Source organism: Astatotilapia calliptera, chromosome 13 (assembly GCF_964374335.1).
Source record: "Astatotilapia calliptera chromosome 13, fAstCal68.1, whole genome shotgun sequence".
Taxonomy (NCBI): Eukaryota; Metazoa; Chordata; class Actinopteri; order Cichliformes; family Cichlidae; genus Astatotilapia; species Astatotilapia calliptera.
Window position 1 is genome coordinate 31,431,598 of NC_137434.1, and position 21,325 is coordinate 31,452,922.

The 21,325-nt window shown below is 46.2% G+C and overlaps 2 protein-coding genes across 4 annotated transcripts in view; both read left to right on the top strand.

The window, feature by feature from the left end:
• Positions 1-3,850: 3,850 nt before the first annotated feature.
• On the top strand, positions 3,851-10,116 carry LOC113035310 (acylphosphatase-2). 2 transcript variants are annotated; one of them, XM_026190797.2, is made up of 4 exons: positions 3,851-4,029; positions 4,318-4,334; positions 5,113-5,222; positions 9,736-10,116. In XM_026190797.2, the coding sequence occupies exons 1-4, from the start codon at positions 3,966-3,968 to the stop codon at positions 9,848-9,850; spliced, it is 306 nt and encodes a 101-aa protein (XP_026046582.2). In that variant the 5' UTR covers positions 3,851-3,965; the 3' UTR covers positions 9,851-10,116. The 2 variants fall into 2 exon arrangements, with proteins under 2 accessions (XP_026046582.2, XP_026046583.1); XM_026190798.2 differs by having other exon boundaries at positions 3,855-4,025.
• A 5,573-nt stretch (positions 10,117-15,689) lies between these two features.
• The window catches only part of LOC113034882 (spectrin beta chain, non-erythrocytic 1), a 100,506-nt gene continuing 94,870 nt past the window's right edge, over positions 15,690-21,325 (top strand). For both annotated transcript variants that reach the window (XM_026190024.2, XM_026190026.2), the window contains exon 1: positions 15,690-15,829. The gene's annotated coding sequence lies outside the window, so the exon portion shown is untranslated. The remainder of the gene's footprint in view (positions 15,830-21,325) is intronic.

The following is a 21,325-nucleotide window of genomic DNA, read 5'->3' on the forward strand; positions in this document are numbered from 1 at the left end:
ATTTATTGAATTTTTGTTAAGCATTTAAAATCAAACACGTGAGCTCGATGAATGTAACATACAGTATGAAATGTAGGTCCTGTAAGTTTAAAGCTCTGAGTCACAACGAATCAGAAAGACTTCACCAGCTTTCACGAGTGTGTGTGTGTGTGCGTGTGTGCGTGTGTGTGTGTGTGTGTGTGTGTGTGTGTGTGTGTGCGTGTGTGCGTGTGTGTGTGTGTGTGTGTGTGTGTGTGTGTGCGTGTGTGCGTGTGTGTGTGTGTGTGTGTGCGTGTGTGTGTGTGTGCGTGTGTGTGTGTACTGGATGACATTACTAAAAAGAGTCGACATGTTACACAGCAGTGGAGGTTTTAAACCCTCCAGCGTCACACACACAGTCACACACACTCGCAGGCTCTCAGCTTGGCTCTGTGCCCATATGCATGACAAGACCTCTGGGACCCCCTAAGCACACACACACACACACACACACACACACACACACACACACACACACACACACACACACCACCACCACCACCGCTCCCATCCCCATCTAACTCGGCAGCCCAGTGCCTAATAGCGCCCAACATCTTCTCCTGTGTGTGTGTGTGTGACTGTGTGTGTGCGTTCATGTGTGTGTGACTGTGTGTGTGTGCATGTGTGTGTGCATGTGTGTGTGCGTGCATGCGTGCATGTGTGCACACGGCTGTGGCAGAAAGAACACTGCGACCTAAAAACCCAGCTCACTGAGAGCGACTGCACGCCGAACAGAAGGCTCATCCAAGTGTAAACACACACAGAGTACAGACCAGCGTGAACACACACACACACAAACACACACAAGGCAAGTGGACACATGCAGTTAGTCTCACACACACAGCAGATGCAGACAAATTAACACACAAACTGTCGCACTCAAAGAGAACAATGGTGCTGTACACACACACACACTCCTCACACACTGTGTGTGTGAGGAGTGTGTGTGTCCAGTGTCCTCTTTCAGCCTGACAAATCTTTACTTTTCCAGAAACAAGAAATTCAGATCATGTGATGACCACTGAAGCGTCTCCATGACGACCGGGGGAAGCCATGCTTCCTCTCAGACTGAGTTACTCAGAGTTGCGTTGCTGACATCTTGTGTTGCACGAGTGTACGTGAATCCAGACACACATTTATAATCTGAACGACTCTCAGCTTCTAAAAATGAGGCGGGCGCCTGTGGGAGCATTTAAGGTGGTATTTCTGTTTATTCTGAGACCTTAAAAGTGATTTCAGAGAAAGTGATCAGAGACCAAATGAACACGGAGAGACCATGTGGAACAATGACCGCTCTTCTGTGATGACCTGTGATCAGAATCCCAGCAGTGATGGGAGTTAGGACCAGACCCCGAGTCTAGATGGTGGTGTTGAAGATGAAGATGGAGGCTTGGATGGAGCTCTGAGTGACCAGGATGAGCTGAAGATGAGTAAAGAGAGACAGTCGATCAGACAATAATACTAACGACTTATTTAATCATGTATTTATTTCCCCTTTAAAGTGTATCATTATTCTGAGAGTGAAATATAAAAAGTCAGGTCAAGTATCACAAAGCTTTTGTCCAAAAGAGTGGCAGCAGCACCCGAGAGCCTCGCCGCTGCACGCAGACGGCATCCTTTAAAAACGGTGCCGGTTACGGTTTGAGACCAGACACGGCCTGGCTGCGCTACAGACGCCGCCGGGCTGCACGGAGCGCGCTCAGTGTGGTCGTGTACAGTAAATATTTTTACAGCACAGATCATGTTGGCTTCATGTCAGAGTCCTCAGCTGTCAGCACAACACCGGCCCCTGGCAGGGAGAGCGACGAAGAGCAGCGAGAGAGCCAGAAAACCCCGAGCACAGGAATGCATCTGTTATCACAGCGTTCAAACACTGCAGTCAGAATCACTGCTTTACACGTTTGAAATGAAAGATCATTCAAATATTACACAAAAGAATGAAATAAAAAATGTGTTTAACATCAAATGTAACACTTTTAAACACAGTTTTATCATCACTGTTTGTTTTATTTAGAAATGTATAGAAATCATAAAGAGGATTATAATGAAAGGTGATTATGAACCATAATATCTGCAGAAAGTCCTCAATTAAGTAAAGTGCTGCTAAATGTGCGCAGAGCTGGCACAGCAGAAACGAGAATCCATTTCCTCTTTACATATTTCTACGTTAATGTCACTGTTAAAGCTTTTTATGTCATTCCAGACGTTTTATTCTTCACTTTCTTTATTTTCAACATCAACTGAAAACCACAAATACTGAAATACAGCAAAATCCTGCTCCTCACATACAAGGTCTTAAATAATCAGGCCCCATCTTATCTTAATGACCTTGTAGTACCATATCACCCTATTAGAGCGCTTCGCTCTCGCTCTGCAGGCCTACTTGTTGTTCCTAGAGTATTTAAAAGTAGAATGGGAGGCAGAGCCTTCAGTTTTCAGGCCCCTCTTCTGTGGAACCAGCTTCCAGTTTGGATTCAGGAGACAGACACTATCTCTGCCCCCTATGAGCAGCACTTTGGTGACAGTGGGAAGGAAAAACTCCCTTTTAACAGGAAGAAACCTCCGGCAGAACCAGGCTCAGGGAGGGGCGGGGCCATCTGCTGTGATTGGTTGGGGTGAGAGAAGGAAGACAGGATAACGACTGTTTGCCGCGAACACTCGTTAAATTAATGAGATGTAAATGTTAGTGTTAAACTGCTAGAGTTTCATCTTTGTCTGACATAAATCTGTATTTTAGGGGGTTAAAGGTCATGTGTAGGATGATGACCTCTGCGTTCCCCTGATGATGTCCGAGGTCGCGAGCTGACTGTGTGTGCGTACTGTTCCATCGGTCTTTGTAGGAACACTGATGTGAGGACTTTTTGGACAGTAAGGACACGTTTGCGTTGGTTGTGAGAGAATCAGAATGCATCATGTCAGCGAGTGTCAAGACAAGCGCACACATGTGTGTGTTGTGTGTTGTGCCGTGCTCTTTGCACTGGATGTGCCGGCACATTCGGACCCCCTGGCTCCAGTTGGGATCAGCGTCCTTCAGGAGCAGGACTGACGAGCTGCTGTTTTCTATGAATGTGAGTCTGAACTGACTCACATTCCTAAACTGGATTTTTGCTGCTTAAATGCTTAAATGTGATGTCAGATCTCTTTCTCTGTCCTCACTGGCAAAATGCAGAAGCCAGTTGACATGTTGACCCTTCCACTGGGGTTACTGGTGTAGTAACATCCACCAGCGCCCTGTTTTCATCTCTTGCCCACCGATGCCGTCTTGTTCCAGTAGCCCACTTCTCATCAGGGCGTCCTGGTTCCTCAACACCTGACACAGACCTCGGGCAACGTCTGAGCTGGTATGGCTTCATATTTATGTCTCTCGCTGATGTCCGAGGTGGGCTTGGTTAGCGTGGAGGGTCTAGCCTATTGGGAGTCAAACCTACGACTCCCGTTCCAAAGGTGTGTAGACCAAGAAAGGACTTGGTCTGAATAGAGTCTGTGTGTGAGTGTCCTGAGTGATGAGGGTTACTGAGACCGTGGCTCAGATTGGTGAGGTGCGTGGGCAGGGGTGAGATGTGGGGGGATAGTGGTTGTTAACAGTCCATTATGGCGATGGCCTCCAGGGGTGGGAGAGGCCAGTGACGTTCAGAGTGGAGTTAATGACCCTCTGTGCAGCCTTCATCTTCTCAGTCGTGTCCCCTAAGTACCAAACACCAGGCAGGTGTTGTCACTGCTGATTTCAAAGGATCTGATCAGTTTACAGGAGGACACCTGCCCATCATTACTGTTTGTAGTTTTTAATGGACTACATGTTCCATGAGCTCCTCAGCTGGTGGTGAGATTTTCCTTTAAAAAGCTCAGGAGGACGACATGACCATGTGGTGAGGAGGCGGACGGAGACACTGCAGAGCTCTTCTGTTAAAGGGACATTTCTGAGCTCGAGTCTCTCAGGATGTCTGCTGATGACTCAGCCGGAAGCAATCTGGTGTCGGTGGACTTTGAAATCTTCGGTCACGTCCAGGGTCTGTATGTTTAACTCCCTTTTCTTCCTCTGCTTCTTAGACCTGTTGGCCTCTGAGAGCCTGTAAAACGATCCACTGCTGCTTAATTTAGGAACAAGCTGGGCTGGCCTCACTTTCACTTCTTAGAGCCTCATGAATGCCACCAACTTCACAAAAGCCCAAACAGACCACCTCTGTTAGGCTGTGTAAACAAGAAAATGCACAAAACACAAATGTGACTTTTGGAAACAAGCTATTAAAAAATAGCAGCTACTAATTCAGACTTTCTTTTCTCTCCTTCTTACTTTGACAGGCGTCTGCTTCCGAATGGTGAGTTTTCCTTTGAGCTCTCTTTTTGCTGCGATCACCTCCTGCTGCTTCCAAAAACCAAATCCCATCCTCACCAAACCCACAGCTCAGTTCGAGGCTCAGTCTGCACAGAAACGTAGCTTTTTCTATGCATCTTGGCCTTTTGCACACATGTAAACGGTGTCTCGATCATCCAGGTAAGGAAATCCCAGCAAGCTGATTCTGTTCATCTGGACGTTTTCAGTGGGAGAAGCATTACGTCATCATACAGGTGACTTCTTCAGTCTCAGCTGACTGCAGGTGTCCAGCCTTACGTTTGCACAGTAACTGAAAGCAGCCCGCTGACTAACAAGTGGCTGTGAGGTCAGTTTTTTCACCATAAATATGCTGTCGTGACCATTGATCCATGACCGTGACACTTCGCATATTAATTTACACAACTGGCGACACGATCAGGTGTGGATTTCACAAAACTCATCAGGCTACAGTGGGGGAAAAAATCCCAGTGAAAGCATTGAAATAAAACAACCTGCTTTAGCTCCTCCCCCTTTATGTCAACTCTAACCAGCTGTTTTTATTGGCTGCCCCTTCTTTATGACTAAAAGCATGCTGCATATCGTTCCTCTGTGGAGATAAACCAATAAACTAGAAGGATTATCCAACACACAAAACAGACATTAAGTATATACAATTTTTTTAATACATTATTTTATTGACTTAATGTTTTTATGTCCCACATCAATCTTTGTTTAACATCCAGGTTGAAGGATTTTATTAACTCCTTTCTTCCCGTCACCAGTACACAGAGAAGGAGGGTCTGCGGCTCGGGCTGGTCGGCTGGGTGAAGAACACCTACAAAGGGACGGTGGTGGGACAGGTGCAGGGTCCGGCTGACATGGTGGAGGAGATGTGAGTGCACACTGACACGCCACAGCAGGCTGGTGCAACTCTCACTGCAAAGTGCTGCGGTGATACTCTTTTTCAGCCACTAGATGGCGACCTTTGCCTTCACAACACAACGGTTACCTGCTTCAGGTCTGTTCTGTCGCGGCAGCAGATCTGCAGGCACCGACGCTTTGGTTCAGGAGATTTATGAGCAGTTTAAAGAGTTCTTGTTCTCATGCAGGTGAATTGTTAAATATTAAATACTTGCGACCACACTGCGGGTTCTTCAAGCAGAGCTACAGGATTTATATCTGCTCCCTTTGGTGATGTTTCTGCCTTTGTTTTTCCAGTTGAACACTAGAAACTCTGAGTTCCCAGCTGTCAGTGAATGCAGCGTAATGGTATCAGATCTGGAACTGAAGCCGGGCTCAGTTTGTTTTGAACGTCCCATCCTGTCCGGGGGGAGTGATGTCACTGGGTGGGGACGTCCGATTTAGATGACATCACCACCTCAAGGGATCTGCTGATGCTCCTTGACATCACACACACACACACGCTCCTTGCAGGGCCAGGCGGGCGGGGTCCCCAGAGGAAGAAATGGCACAAAAACAGATTTCATTTCAAGCTTCAGCATAAATTTTAGGAGCTGGACGCTTCAGTCTGAACACAGAAGCAACTGCAGGCATTAAATGTGTTTACAGGCTGGTTACACACATGAGGAACTGTGATTGGCTGTATTACAACAAAAGCACATCTAACAGTCAATAAGACTGTAAAGGGTCAGGGTTAATACAGTTCACACACACACAGCTTCTCTCCGTTGTATATCGACTATTATTTCCATGTTAACACACTTGCTTTCACGTCCTTCCTGTCGACTCCACTTTCACCACGACCTCACTTCCTGCCAGGCCTGTGAAACGGGATCCAGCTGTTCCTCCAGGCGTGCAGGAGGAACAGGAGGGAAATAAGGAAAGATGAGGAAAGGAGAGCAATGCAAACGTTAGGCTGTGTGGAGTATGGAGAGCGAAGGCTGGCGGTGGGAGGTGAAGCAGTGGGTGGTTTCTATTTATTCCTCTGGGAGCAGAAAAAATTCCAGAGCCGAGCTGATGAAAGTGAAGGAATGGAAACAAAGAGAGAGGCGGGAAAATCCTGACGTTAAACTACAAACACTTTGCAGTTTGCTGAATTAAAACACTGGATATCAGCGTTAGTTGTGGGAAATATGGGATTTAATCCAAATGAATGGAAAATTTATGTGTAATCAAAATATGTTGCTGGGGCAAATGTGGCACTGATTTAAAGGAGCAAACCCGCGGCTCCCACCCACATGTTGGCTGTTACTGTAGAAAGTATGTCTTAGTTTAGCTTGTGGAGTGTGTGTCGGGGTGTGTGTCCTGGGAGCCAGGAGCTTGGTGGTGTTTGTGGACACTGGAAAGTCTGCTCCACGTTTTTCCACATAGAAATTCCTCAAACTGTTAGAAGTGACCAAGAGAGCCGGGAAGGTGTCGTATCTTAAGTTGGCAATAAAAAGTTTAATTACACGAGAGGAGCTGCCTAACGCGCAACCACAGACCCAACAGTGGGGAAAAGCAGCCTGAGCTTCAGCCTGAGGTTACAGCACGTTCACGGAGCTCATTATCAGAAACTTCCACTGTAACAGGAGATGTTTGACAGGAAATAAGGAAAAGCAGAATAGACCCACATTAGGGAGTCATTCGTTGTATTCAAGGCTACCTGTCGTTAGAAAAATACATTTAACTTATAGGCGCTGTAAAACCCTTCCAGGTCTCCTTACATTGGTTATAATCAGGTCGATGAACATGTTGTGGTTTTGTCACAAACCTGTAAAGAGAGTTATTTGGCTCGGATCAGCAACAGTGTGTGCTGCTGACTTCCTGTTAGCATTGTGTGGAATATACCGTACATGAGGACAAGGTCACTGTAGCCAACATAAACTAAAGACCAAACCTAGACGATGAAACAGATCTGGGGTCACTGAAGCAGAAGTGATAATATTTGTGTCATTTCAAAAACAATCAAATAAAAGAGCGCATGCAGGTGAGTGCGGTCGCAGCAACGATGCTCTGGCAGAGAAGAGTTGCAGCTTCCACACAGCTGATTAACAGGCCAGTGCAGGACAGCTCAAAGGGAGAAACTCCACCCAGGGGCGGAGCAGCAGAAAGGACTACACCTGCGACTCCACTTGAGGCTTCACCACAAGGAAAATGTTTAAAGAAAAACCTGATGTCAGCCAGACGCCGCACCACGTCGTGTGCCGCTTCTTCTCCAGTTTTCAGTCTTGAGTTCTAACTTCCTGTCTCTTCCTCCTGCACGTCTGCCTCTCCATGTTTCGTTATTGCTTCTCACGTCTGATTTCAGGAATCATTTATCTCTCGTGTGTAGCCGTACCTGCCCTCCTGGCTCATGTTCTGTGATTATTATCACCTGTGCCTTGGTTTCCCAGCTGTGTCCACTTCCCCTGATTGCTCCTGTGTACATGCAGCGCTGTCATCCCCTCATCGCTGGTCATCGTGTTCTTGCATCACGGGATTAGTTTTCCTTTTACCTCCATCTTCTTGCAAGTTGGGTCCTAATTCAACACTTCATGGCATTAATGATTATAATAATGATTAGATTTTGGGGGGAGAAACACAACTTAATGGAACCATTTTTAGTCTCTCCGTGTGGTAAACTGCAGCACAGCTGGCTGCACAGCTGGTCTGATGAGGCTTTGTGTATTTGCATATCAAGATTGAGGACGTCTGATGAGTGTGAGTCAAACACCTTCACTATGTTACCTGTTAGAGAGATCACAGATCCCCGACAAACACCAAGACCTAAACTAACAGTGAAAGTGATAAAAAATAAACTTAGAGTAAAAGCTAAACTGTAATAACTCGCTGCATGAGACCTTTGGGTGGTCGTGCACAGGGTCAGTGCTGACAGAAACGATGCACTTATGATGTAATAACTGGAAATATCTTGCTTAGGGCGGAGCTTTTGACATAGATGGAGTCCTCGCGAGTGTCGAAGTGCAGCTGTGCATGAGCGGATCAGAGAGAAATGGCAGCAGATTAGAAACCAGCAAACATCCAGCTGCTGGAGAATTAGTGTTAAGCTGTGTGTGTGTGTGTGTGTGTGTGTGTGTGTGTGTGTGTGTGTGTGTGTGTGTGTGTGGACAGTAGAGTAGTGGGTCATGGAGCAGATCGGTCCACTGTAGACAGAGTTTGGCAATAAAGCAAAACTAGGACAGCCACTCTCTCTCTCTCTCTCCCCATCCCCACTCTTGTTCTCATGCTCGCTCGCCCGCTCTCTTTGGCCCGCCTTCAGTCGGTGCAGCTACATGGACGTGACCCTGATCCCCTGCAATCTCCTCTAATCTACACACGCCTGCACTCGACCAAACGCTCAGAGAGCTGCTGCACAGCAAACTCCCAGCGTTATGTAAAACCAGAGGAATGTTTTTATTTACCCATCATGCCTTTGGTCGTCCAGATGCAGGCCTGACCCCCAGTCGGCTGGTGGGGCCTTCTTTTCTGGTTTTGAACGTTTATGTCCCTCTAGCAGTGAGGTCAGGAACATCGGTTTCAGGACTCTGCATTTTGAACTCACAACTTTATGGTTTTGGCCGTCAGCATGTTGGTGTTTGGAGCCGGACGTGACCGTATTTGGACGAGAGGTTGGCGTGCTAAGTTACCAGCTAAGAGTAGCTGCAGTAGTTACCAGGTGCCATCCATAGACTGTATATAGGAGCATCACACAGACACTGAAGTCAGCCAATCAGTGCTCAGTAAGAACCAAATAAAATCCTAAAACTTCACTCAGCAAAACCAGAGCTCAGCCTTCTCGGACGGTCGGTTAGTGCAGTGAACCTAACAGCAGCTCTGAAAGGCAGACAGTTTTACATCAGAGTCTGTGGTGATTAAAAGCAACTGGATCCACGACTAGTTCCAGTTTTTACTGGACTTGAATGAAGAGCTTTCTGTGGACCGACTGAACTCTGGCAGCAAGTCACCATCAGCTGCCGTCTCTGTGAAAGCCATTCCATATCTGCCTGTAGGACACGCTGTAGAAGCTGCTGTAAGCAGCTCACAGTTGCTCTGCAAGCCACTTTGCAGCCCAACTCCACCCCAGTTCTTCCTCTTCTTGTTTTTTTCTCACTGAATCGCCATGATGCCTTTTCCTTTCTGGACAGTGGTGTTGATGCTGCTATCAAAGCTCAATATAAGTGTCTGCAGACATAAATAATCTTTTATTGGTTGGTGCAGGTCTCAACCAGACTGATCCTGAAGGAAATGTAAAAATGTCACGAACCTCAGGGAATCTTTGGCAAGTTTAAGTAAGAATGTTTGAAATCTTTAGGCAGCAACCACAGAAGAGTCGTCCGTGACCGATGACCCACCACTAAGCTGTGATCATCGGCCGTCACAGTAAAAACAAAAGTCTCTTTTCTGTCTGCAGTGCGTGTAGGACTTAGACCCGTGTACCATAAACCTGAACTGCACTCTCTTCTTTCTCATTGGGTCCTTTACAGGAAGGTGTGGCTGAGCAAAGAAGGAAGTCCCACCAGCCGGATCACCAGAGCCTCCTTCACCAACCAGAGGTCGATCGACAAGCTGGAGCTCTCCGGCTTCAAGACTCGCTTCTGACCAGTGAAGCAAAGATCCTGCAAACAGCTTCTCCACCGTCCCCTGGAAGAGGTCAGAGGTCAACGATGCTCCTACAGATTCAATGAATGAAGACTTTGGACGTCATGAAACCACTGCTGCTGGTTTATTCAGAGGGTGACTGAGAATTTATTTATAGTTTTTAATAAGTTGGATGTTGGCTTTGTGTCTCCATCTGTACAGCAAGCACCTAAAAACACTGGAACCATCAAAGCCTGATTTGTATGAATTAAATATCTTCCATCGTCTTTACTTCTCGATGACGTTCATTATCGACTGTGGCCTCTACATTAAGTTGCGTTGAGCGGTTTCCACACGGGCTAAGATAAAGTTTCAGGCTACGATCGAAGGCCTTTAAACTAAGACGCAAAAGGGTTTGTGAGACGTGTGTTATTAATGGATTTGCATCGTACACCACTGCGTGATGTAAACAAACACGCCCCTGCAGTGATGTCATTACATAACAGCACATCACCTGATACGATTACCTGCCATCTGATCCAATTAAATCACAGCGAGAGGCTCCCGGATCGGCAGCAACAATCCCCTGAGGCAGCGGGAGCCCCAGAGCAGCCGTCACCGCAGCAACGGCCAATCAGAGCCAGCGAGATGTGAAAATAAAAACAGCTGAATGGTCCTTTAAAGGCTGCGTTCATCAGGAAATATCTGCAGTTACAGACGCACACCACGCTGTGCGTGTGTGTGCTTAGAGAGCAAATCTCCATGGATACACTGTTGGACGTGGACGCTTGTTGTCATGCCAACCTGCCCTGAGACCTTACACACAAACACACACAATAAAGACAATTGGAGATTAGAGAGGAGGAGGTGTTCGTGTTTTATGAGGATCTTAATTCTCCTCAGAGCCTGTGCACATGTAAACACTTTGTTAAGCACACCTAGCTACAGTCATGCACATCTCATACACGTTAGAGCAGAGAGCAGAGATGTGGTGCTCAAAAACCCTGAATTCAAAGACGCTGCTGTCATTATGTTTGGTGACCACTGAAAATAAAGATAATTCAGATAAGCATCTGTACTTTTGAGCGTTTCCTGGCCCACATGTGACACGACGGGTTTAACAGGCGTGATGAAGGTACCGTGTCGCCCAGACACACCTGTCATCGACTAACCGTGACTCTGTCAAACACTCAGTGTGAGCTGGTCGAAGACCTTGGCTGTTCACGGCCAGTTTATGCCCCGATGAACGGCAGCACATGCTGAAGTGATGTCAAATCTGCTTTGCACCGTCAGCAGCTCAGAGGAGCTACAGATCCCGAGTTCCTAAAAACAAGTCCTGGACATCAGCAGTGGACTTGAGTCACCTCCCTGTCACGACTGAGACCACAGGCAGATGTCAGGTCCCCGTGGACCTGACATCTGCAGCAGCTGTCCTCCTCCACCCACCTCCAACCTTCTCTCATTCTTCCTGCTACAACAAATAATAACACAGCCGCCCCCACACTCAGTGACGTGCCATGAGAGCGAGAGAGAGAGGGCCAGCCCACCCACACTCTTCAGTCTCTGTGGAAATGCTGGAAAAAATCCACCAGCCTTAACCTGCTCTTCCTCCTCCTCTTCCTCTCCCAGCAACCAGCTTGGCATCCCATAGTGTTCACCATGGAAACGCCACTCTGTCTGCAAAGAGAAAGAAAGAAAAGTCGTCTCCTCGCCTTCTTTCTCTCGTGTATCCTCTCCTCCTCTCCTTTCCTCGGCTTTGTTTATCCATCTTCTCCCTTTAAATCTGCCCAGCACTCAAACTGCCCACACACACACACACACACACACACACACACACACACACACACACACACACACACACACACACACCTGAGTGGGTGCTGACAGCCAGCTGTTACTAAGCAACATGTTGAAGTTGAGTGCAACTTTGCAGTGAAAGAAATGCTGACATTTCGCACAAACAGCATCTTCTGTTCTCCTCAGGGAGGCAGGAAACAAACAGCCAATCAGCGACCTAGTTGTGACCATCAGACACGGTTTTACCGTCACGCTGTCGACCGACGACGAGGCACAAACATGTTTTTGCAGCCAGCTGACTCACAGCTTGAAATGAAGTAACTGACTCTGATCTGCCTGCAGTTCCTCTGGTGTCCACTGGAGGCATCAGCAGTGAGTCAGTCCCCATAGACTCCCATGTTAAACAGTTCATCTGGATGTAAACGTGAGATAAAAGCAAAGGACGCTTCTTTCTGGGACTGTGAAATTTCTCTAAGAAGTTACTTTTCTCAGTAGATTAAACTGTGATGTAACTCGTTTCTTTTTCATGGAATTAATCTTGTGTCGCCTGTCCATGATATCACTGATGGAATAAATGAGAGTTTATCCACTCAGATGTAACGACAGGAAGTGAATGAGCAGCAGAAACAGGGAGTGACTTCAGAGCTCTGCAGCAGCTGCTGCACGACGGGGAATTACCTCCACGACCTCTGACCTTCTCCTCAAATATGGCTGTGGTCTGTTAGACATTTCTACACGGTGTCTGGTATCTGAGTGATAATCCCACACACACACACACACACACACACACACACACACACACACACACACACGCAGTGAGCAGCCTGTTGTGTTCATATCTTTGTTAGGGCCAGTTTGAGTTGTAGACCTTGAGACTGCAGGAGTTTAGTGTAGACATCTGTAAACGAGACCAAACACTGTGTGTGCTGCTGCTTGAGGAACCTGTGATGTGGCCTCTCACTCTATAAACCGATGTGTCAGATGACCACAAAGGCAAAAAACATCTATAAAGAGACACAAAAGATCCACAGATGGATTGAAAATGTGCACAGCGAGGACTGCAGCAGAGGGCTCCAAGGCTCATTTTCTCTGATGTCCACTCCAACGTGAATCCGTCCCAACAGACTCCCAGAAATAAACATGTTTACAGCGTTTCCCACTTCATAACCACTGCACAGGGGTGATTAACCCTGACAGGCAGCTGTAGCTCGTGACTACCTGTTAGACTTTAGCTCAGTTCCTTTAAGTCTCTGAACTGGACGTCTTGTTCTGCAGAAATGAGTAACAAGAAGTTATTTTACTCATTTCTCAAGAGAACTGGAAAAGCTCTGTGTGGATAAATGACAAGCTCCCTGGATAGAGTATCTAAACACTGAAACCCAGGTTTGATCTTTGCTGCTTGCAGCTGTTGGTGGGAGTTTTTCCTCTTGTAAGGCAAGTAGAAACAATGAGATAATTAAGAATCACAAAGAGAAATAGTGTGGTGTCCAAAATGAGTGACACCCACCAAAGAGCCCACTGTAACACACTGAGGATGAGGCATCTTTACTTATTGTCTCGTAATCAGCACAAAACAAACTGTTAGGGATCACGAGTCCCGTCCGGCTTCATGCTTTACTCTCCCAGAGCAGCTTTGCATGACTCAGTCCAAAATCATATGTGTGGAGCTTATTCTACGTTTTAGCTCCTCCCCTTTAAGCTTCCTTTCTTTTGATTGACTGCCCCTCTTAAAAAGAACGTTTGAAAAGCAGGTGGGCGGGGCTTTTATCCCCTCAGATCTAAGAGCAGAAAACACTGTGATGACCTGAGAGTTTCATCAGCCTGAGCTCACTGGGACTTCTGTTACCTGCAGTGGCGTCATCATTAGAAACTATGGTCATGTTTGACGTGAACATCAATCAGTGGAAGAGTTATATGACTTTCATGTTTCCCTTTTAAAGCTCCTCTTTCTGTGTCCTGAGCTCACAGTCACTGAATAAAAAGCTTGAAGTTATCTTTCTCCTGCAGGGTGATTTACAGAGTCAGTGGACAAATGGAGCTCTGATCTGATGATTCATCGAGTGGGAGGTTTATTATGACCAGTGCTGCCAGGACACAGAGCCTGAGGTCTGTTTCTGCTGGACACACAGGGAGGATGTGGGGGGTAGATGATGGAGATAAGATCAGGGTCACCCAGACTGAGCCCAACGGGAGGCTCAGCTGAGTATTTCTAACTGCATCTTTCATATTTTGCTGCTCAGTGATGTTACACCTCCAACTTTTTGCATTTTGGCATCACTCAGTCTCTGCAGACTCTCCCTCCTCTCCCTCCTCCCTGCCTGACTCTCCGCCCCTCACTCTTACTTTGGGAGATAGGGGCGCTTCTTATAAACTCAACCGCAGCACAGACGGGCGGAGACGTTCTGGTGCTGTAACCTGGAGCCTAAACATGCACTGTCACTTTGATGAGGAGGATACAGCCTCCGGAGAACTGCAGGAAAAAGTATCGATAAGTTTTTTTGTCCACTGCAGAGGACGTCATGGTAAATGGTAAATGGCCTGTATTTGTATAGCGCTTTACTCAGTCCCTAAGGACCCCAAAGCACTTCACACTACATTCAGTCACACACACATTCACACACTGGTGATGGCAGCTACGTTGTAGCCACAGCTGCCCTGGGGCGCACTGACATCAGGCTGGTCTCCGAGGACAGTCCTGTTTTTGATTGTAAACACACACAAATTATTATTTTACATCAAAATCTTTTATTATTAATTTAATCTGTCTATGTGTATGCGTACAAAGTAACTATACAGTTAATGAAAAATGTAAATGTTTACCAGTGATGGAAGAAAAGACTGAATGTTTTGGTTTTATGATGCAGAAAATGTGTAAAATCAAGTTAAATCCAGTCAAAAAGGCATTAAATGAAAAAACAAATCACAAATTAACTGTTTTAGAAGTCTGAATATTTACACACCGACTGTACAAATTATAACTGATCTGTCGCATAAACATTTGTCATGCAACATGTACCTGAGTTTTGTTTACTGTTTAGTCATATTTTTAACCTATATAAGGCTGTATGGTAATTTGTAATGTATGAGTTACATAAAAGACAATTTGCATACACTGGTGGTAAACTTTTAATGTTTTCTACACCATCTAAAATGATAAATGATAAAAACAGTCTGACACAAATGTTAAAAAAGACAAAAAAAGAGACAAAAATAGTGAAGAAAACAAAAGTATTTTTGAATTCGAGAGGAAAGGATGGAAATTATGTTTCTATTTATGAAGAGTTTTAATGAAACTTTCATTTGTTCCACATTCAGTCACCTGACAACACGAGGTGTGTCGCTTCCATTAAAGACAACAGTTACATTAAAATGATAGCAGCATGGTGGCACAGCGGTTAGCACAAAGGTCCTGGGTTCAAATCCAGCTGTCTGTGAGTGTAACTGGCACATGGGGTGAAATATATATTTTTATTAGTTATCTCAGGGAAACTGAGGAGTCTGAACATTCAAGAAAAGCTTTTTGAACCATATATTTACCTGGCTTTTAAAAATTGTTTTCTATCTTACTTAATACTTAATATATATCTTAAATTAAAAACAAAGCTCAAATAAAATAGATGCAAAAGGAAGCAATATTAAAATTATCCAGTAAAGTCAATCTCAAATTCAACATGGCAGAATAAACAGACAGAAAATGTGTTATTAAATTTGTCTCGCCCCTCCCTGAGCCTGCTTCTGTCGGAGGTTTCTTCCTGTTAAAAGAGAGTTTTTTCTTCCCACTATCGCCAAGTGCCTGCTCACAGGGCCGAGTGTGGTTTTCGGGGGTTACCGTACAGTATAAAGCGCTGTGCGGTTTGATTTGATCGTACATGAACACAGTGAGTGTAGGCGGTGGGGATCTGTCAGTGTAATTACTTTAGTTTGCTTAGTAATATTTATGAGACTGCTGCGGATGACGTTATAATAATCGTCATAAAGCAGGGTCAGTGCCCCGGCGGGGTGTCCCGGTGTTTGAACCGAGCGCACCGTGCGCTGCAGTCCCGGCCGGGCTGAAGCGGAGGGCGGGGGGAGGAGGAAGAGGAGGAGGAGGAGGATTGGTGGATTTCAGGACTGTGCTTCTGCGCTCTTCGTGCTCCGAGCTCTCAGCAGCCCGTCCGTCCTTCGCTCCGAGCGGGACTCCACTGCGCTTCCGTCGGTCTCCAGGTGAGTGCAGCCCCGGTCTGCCTCTCTCGGGTTAACCTCCACAGCTGCGGGCTGTTGGTGCAAAGACGAGCCGGGCAGCGACGTCTTCTCCCCGTGTGTCTGTGCGCCCCCCTCCCCCCGCCATGTTCTCCATCGTGGCGTTGAACTTGTGCATGGTGCGCAGGAGCTGCTGCTGCTGGTGGAGGAGGAGGTGGTTGTTGTTTTGGTGAAAGTCTGCAGCTCTCACGGCTCAGTCGGAGCTGATGGAGGGTTTGTTTGTCCCCGCTCTCCTGATGGATGATGATGATGATGATGATGATGATGGTGGTGCAGGCGTGGTCGACCTCAGAGCAAACAAACAGCAGGACGTTCCCACAGCTTCTCTGGAGTGACCTTCTCTGTACTCCGTCCCTCTGTCCCGCCCAGCGCCGCTGCTCTCCCCTCACAGCTCATCGTTGCGTCTTAATAATTCAGATGTCTGCAGATATTTCTGCTGTTTCTGTGCAGGAGTGTGACGTGTTTCTAACGTTGCGGGCTTAAATGAAGTTCGGGGACGTGGAGGTGTTTCTGCGTGGACTGCTGCTGTTTGCGCAGACCCTGTTTGAAGCAATTATGTAATCAGATACAGGCCGAGTGCTGCTTTCTCTCCTCCTAATCTTTTCGTTCCCTGATCTGTCCTCACTGCTTCTCCTCACCCTGCTTTCTCCTCCTCCTCCCCTGCTTCTCCTCACCCTTATCTTCATCCTCCCCCACCTATCTCCTCATTTCTCTGATGCAGCAACTGGGAAACATTTGGCAACTTGTTGACCGGAGCCTTTATAATATCACAGTGAGGTGTGGAGCAGTTGTCAGGCTGCTGCTGCTTTAACAAAGAGCTGCAGTGAAACCAGAGATGGAGATTTGCACCTTTTCAGCCTAAATCTGCTGTTTCAGGGATAAAAATTATTGCTTTTCATACTTTGTTCCCACTGGGAGGCTCAAGGACGCCGCCGTGTTGGCAGTAAAAAGTTCATCTCCAACCCTAAAATCTTTTAAAAGATTCAAACATGAACTAAAAAAAATGTTGAATCACGCAGCCAGAGTTTTCCTTTCTGGCGTGTAAGTAAGATCGTAATCCTCACAGTTAACCGATGCTCGAGGAAAAGCATATTTCACACTGACGTGATTTCCTCCAGTCAGTTCTAGTGCCAACATTTCCCAGATCCCTTCCTCAGCTGGAAAACCTTCCTCTGGAACGCCCTGCTGGGCTTGTGACCCGGCTCTGGATAAGCAAAAGGAAACTGATAGATGTTTGGATGACTTCCACTGAGGATGACCAGTTTTATTTTACTCCCTTTAAAATACCACGGGGGGTGTGGGGATCCTGGAGGACCGCCTATGATCAAAATGTAACATTTAAATCACTTAAAAATCTGACAAGTTTATAGTAAATGTACTTTTTATAAAGACGATTCACCAGAGTATTCTCTCCACGTTTTATATTGTGTTAGACCAGCTTTGCATGAGTGTCAGTTCAGAATAATCCTACTTTATCTTGCACTTAAAGCCATTTTAGCACTGATTTTTCACTTTACACAAAGTCTCCTGATTGGCTGCCTCTTGATTTGAACAGCAGAGGAGGTGGGGCTTCTTTGTCTGGGAGAGCCATATTAGGCATATCCTGTCTCTGTGATGTCACACAGATCCAAGAATGGGGGGGAAAAAACCCCCAAAAAACGGTGAAACTGAGAGCTTAAGCAGGCTCAGCTCATTATTAGGGACTTTGGTCATGTTTGATATGAACAGGACATGAAGACAAGCAGAGTTCAGCTGTGATGGGAACAGTTAAACAGACTTTTAATGTGAACTAAATTTTTGTAATTTTGCTTTTTTCGTTATGGAAATTTTGCCCATTGTGAAGTTTGAGAAATGTTTCTGCGTATATGATAAAAATCCGCCGGTCTAAGGTTGGTGTACCCTGCTGGGCCGGTCTAGTTTGGGCCGCCTGGCTGGTTTCCAACTAAAAGCCTCATAAGTGAGCGAATAAACAAGCCGATCCCTGATTTTTAACTTTTAAGTGACTGAATTTGTTTCTGGATATTAAGAATCTCTCATTTTTAGCCAGTTTTTGTGATGCTTCTGTTCTGCCTGTGTGCTCGACCCAGACACCACCCTCAGCTCAGACACAGCCCCACAGCTGATCGTGCGCTTTGTGTGAGCGAAAAAGGTAAAAGGTGATGGGAATAGGGCTGCCACGATTAGTCGACTATCAAAATCGTCGACTGATTTAATAGTCGACGCGTCGTTTGAAGGTTTGTGATCCCAAAAGACGCAGGAATAAGTAGCAGGATTTAAGAGTGTAATAACGGACTGAAACAGAAGATGGCAGCACTGCATGTACAAGGATGCCAGCTGCCGTTAAACCCCGAAGAAGAAGAAGCTGTGTCCCAGAATTCATAGCGCAGCCCAGCGCAGTTTCCAACAATGGCGGCAGCTAGTTAGTTTTAATATTACTCTTATTATTCTTTCTGGGTCACAAAATAAACGTTTAACATATTTTCAGGCGAGAATGTAGCTGTGTAAACCTCAAATATCTGCTCAGTTTATCAGGACACCACATATTTTCAAAAGCGCTCCGACGTTTTTGGAGACGTCTGTTACCCACTAGCTCGATAGTTAGCCGGGGGCTAGGCTCACTAGCGCCGTGAGAGCACCGGACTCCCAGCAAATTGTTTTCAAACCCACCGCCGCTACTCAGGTTAAACATGATATATGAGTCACTTAGATAACTTAACAATGTTATTGTTTGGCTTTTTTTAGTATTTTATTTGTTCCTGAGTAAATCGGTTTGGCTGAGATTAAAGTTATAGTTTTTACACAGCTGAATAAACGTCAAGCAGACAGCTGATTATCAGAAGTGTGAGATGCTCCAGAATTTACTCCGGTGTCCTGTTATATTTTAGATAGCAAGGAGTTTATTAAACTTCACCGAAACAATCTGCAAATGTCATTAAAATTTAATAAACTATCTTTTTGTCTTTATTTTTAGTTAGCACCTTAAAAGCTTAAAGCTGTAAGCTAATGATAGTTATATAAGAGCAGATGCTGCTGGTGCAATAAGCTGTACTTTTACGTCCAATGGATGATGATCTGATTAGTCGACTATCAAAATAGTCGTTTGTGGCAGCCCTACATGGGATAGAAAGAAAGTGGTGGTGAAAGCAGGTTCTGCCGCGTCCTCGTGGTCAGAGCTCAGGTGGCTCTGAGACCTTTAAATGAAGTGAAGCTGGTAACGAGGGGAAGTCCTCGCTTGGTTTGTTTCTTGGTTCGATCCGTTTGGATGTTTTAACGGTCTGCAGGGACACTTTCAGTGGATCGATGCTCCTGATGGAGATCCAACGATGCTTCTGGGTGCGTTTTGGCTCCTCCGCTGATGCCTCTGAGGCAGTGTGGGCGGCGGTGATGATGTGGGTTTCGGCGTCACGCGGCGGGGGGATCCGAGCTGTAAGTCATCAGCTCTGCTGCAGCGTCCGAGTCCCACGCTTCCAGCTCCATCAATATTAAACAGTTGTGTCTTCAGCTCGCTGCGTTGTTGGAGCACGACTGCATAACAGGCGAAGCGAAAACGCTACGAGGTGGCGTCAGCAGAACTTCCTTTAAATGTTTGGCTCAGTCGTATTCATGAATGGAGGCACCGGTGGTGAGTTCAGCAGGTTTGTGTTGACTTTGTCTTTGAATGCACAGCACTTCCTGTTTGTCTTTGCCGTTGTGTCAGAGCGCCGATGTGAGCCCGAGCGGTCTGTGCGTCCTCCTGTTGTCTCTGCTCACCAAACAAAAACCTCTTTTCATGTTTAAGCAAAGGAAACGAAACCGTTTCCAATCCTGGAGCTTTTAGTTTGAGGCCTGGTTTTTGTATTCAAACATTTTCCCGTTTCCTCGACTTGCTGACCTGTGATCGTCTCAGGGTTTTGAACCCGTGCATGATGATGCTGACGTAGACGTTCTGGTTAAATGTGGAAAACTTTGTGTTCATCATCATGAACCAGCAGCTGGGACTGGAGTACACGATGGCTTTAAACATGCCTTTAGATTTGGATCAGACTTTATAAAGTAAACGTCTGTTGGATTCACATTGAACCATAAACTCATAGGAAACTGTCCACAAAAGCATTTCTCACTTCTTAATGTGCACTTTTGATAACTTCACTTAAGCCGCTGTTATTCGTGCGGTCGAACGCGTCCGCCTCAGACCGCCTTTGGTCTGAATCGTCACGTTTTGTGGCCTCCGTCCCTCCTGCTGTCGTTTCTTCTCCGAGCTCCTTCCTGTAAACAACCCGTCTCAGACGTCGGGTTGTTTGCATAGCGAGGACAGAGGGACGCCGCTCTGACTTCATTGTCGCCAGATGAAGGAGGAGGAGCCTGCGGTCATGTGATCTGAATCTGAAGCATAAATGCAGGAGAACGAGGTGTTTGGTCAGGATTTTGGTCCTGAGTGGGTGAATGTTTACAGACGGGGATCATTAGGAATCGTGTTTATGGCAGATTATTTGCAGCATGTTTGATCGTCTCCTGCTGTTCAGACGATTTCAGTTTGTTGAATATTTTATGCCGTGTCACTCGTTTCCTCCCAGAGACATTCATAATATCAGAAAAGTCCGATTCATTGAATTCAGGATGTGTTTCTCTGTAAAAAGCTCAGAAATATCAACTCTTTGTATTCAGGAAATATGAAATCTGGCTGATGTTTGGTCTGAATTTTGCCAAAGTCGTTGGCCCTTTAAAAAGAAGTAACGACCTCCATCGCAGGATGTTTCATTCCAAAGATGGCGAGGAAGCGCGTGACGAGATGGAGGTGCGTTTATGGGAAACGTGTAAACGGCACGCACGGCGTCTTTTTAAATGTCGACGTGTTTCTGGGATTGGTCATAAGGTTGATTTGCTGCTTTGGATGTAACGAGGAAACGCAGAGGCCTCCTTCCTGTTCTGCATTACAGCGCCAAACATCAGCAGTGACATGCTGTCCAAAGCTTAGAGTTCAAATCTGCTCTTTGGTTGGTGCAGATCCATGCATCATAAATCTGCCCACATCCTTTAATGCTCAGCTGATCTGCTGTAGTGCAGAGCAGCAGGAGTATCGATGAAACTAGGTTCCTTTAAGAGCAAAGAGGTGAGCTTTATTTTAGGAAACGAGGCCAGTCATCCTTCCTCTCTGTCTTCACCACACTTACCTGTATGCATCCTTTCCTTCTTATCCTTCCTTCTTACCTTGCATTTTTCTGCTTCTCCTTAAGAGCTTAAACTGCACCTTCTTCACTGAAGCAGTGCAGTGTCAGAGATTCACGACTCTGAGGCTTAAACTTGAAGCTGATAGAGTTTCAGATGGGTGTGGAGAAAACTCGATTTTGATGCTGTGAGGAAGGATGCGTGGGAGAGGAGGGAGCTGCATGAAAACCAGGAGGGAGGTGGTCCTGAGGGAGGAGAACGAGGGGGAGGAGAACAGGAGGTGGTGAGGCGAGCGGCGTCAAATGCGACACACCG

Coding starts and splice junctions, on each gene's coding strand:
- LOC113035310 (XM_026190798.2), top strand. CDS start 3,956: ATGTCTGCTGATGACTCAGCCGGAAGCAATCTGGTGTCGGTGGACTTT. Junction 5,223..9,735: donor GCTGACATGGTGGAGGAGAT/GTGAGTGCACAC, acceptor GGTCCTTTACAG/GAAGGTGTGGCTGAGCAAAG.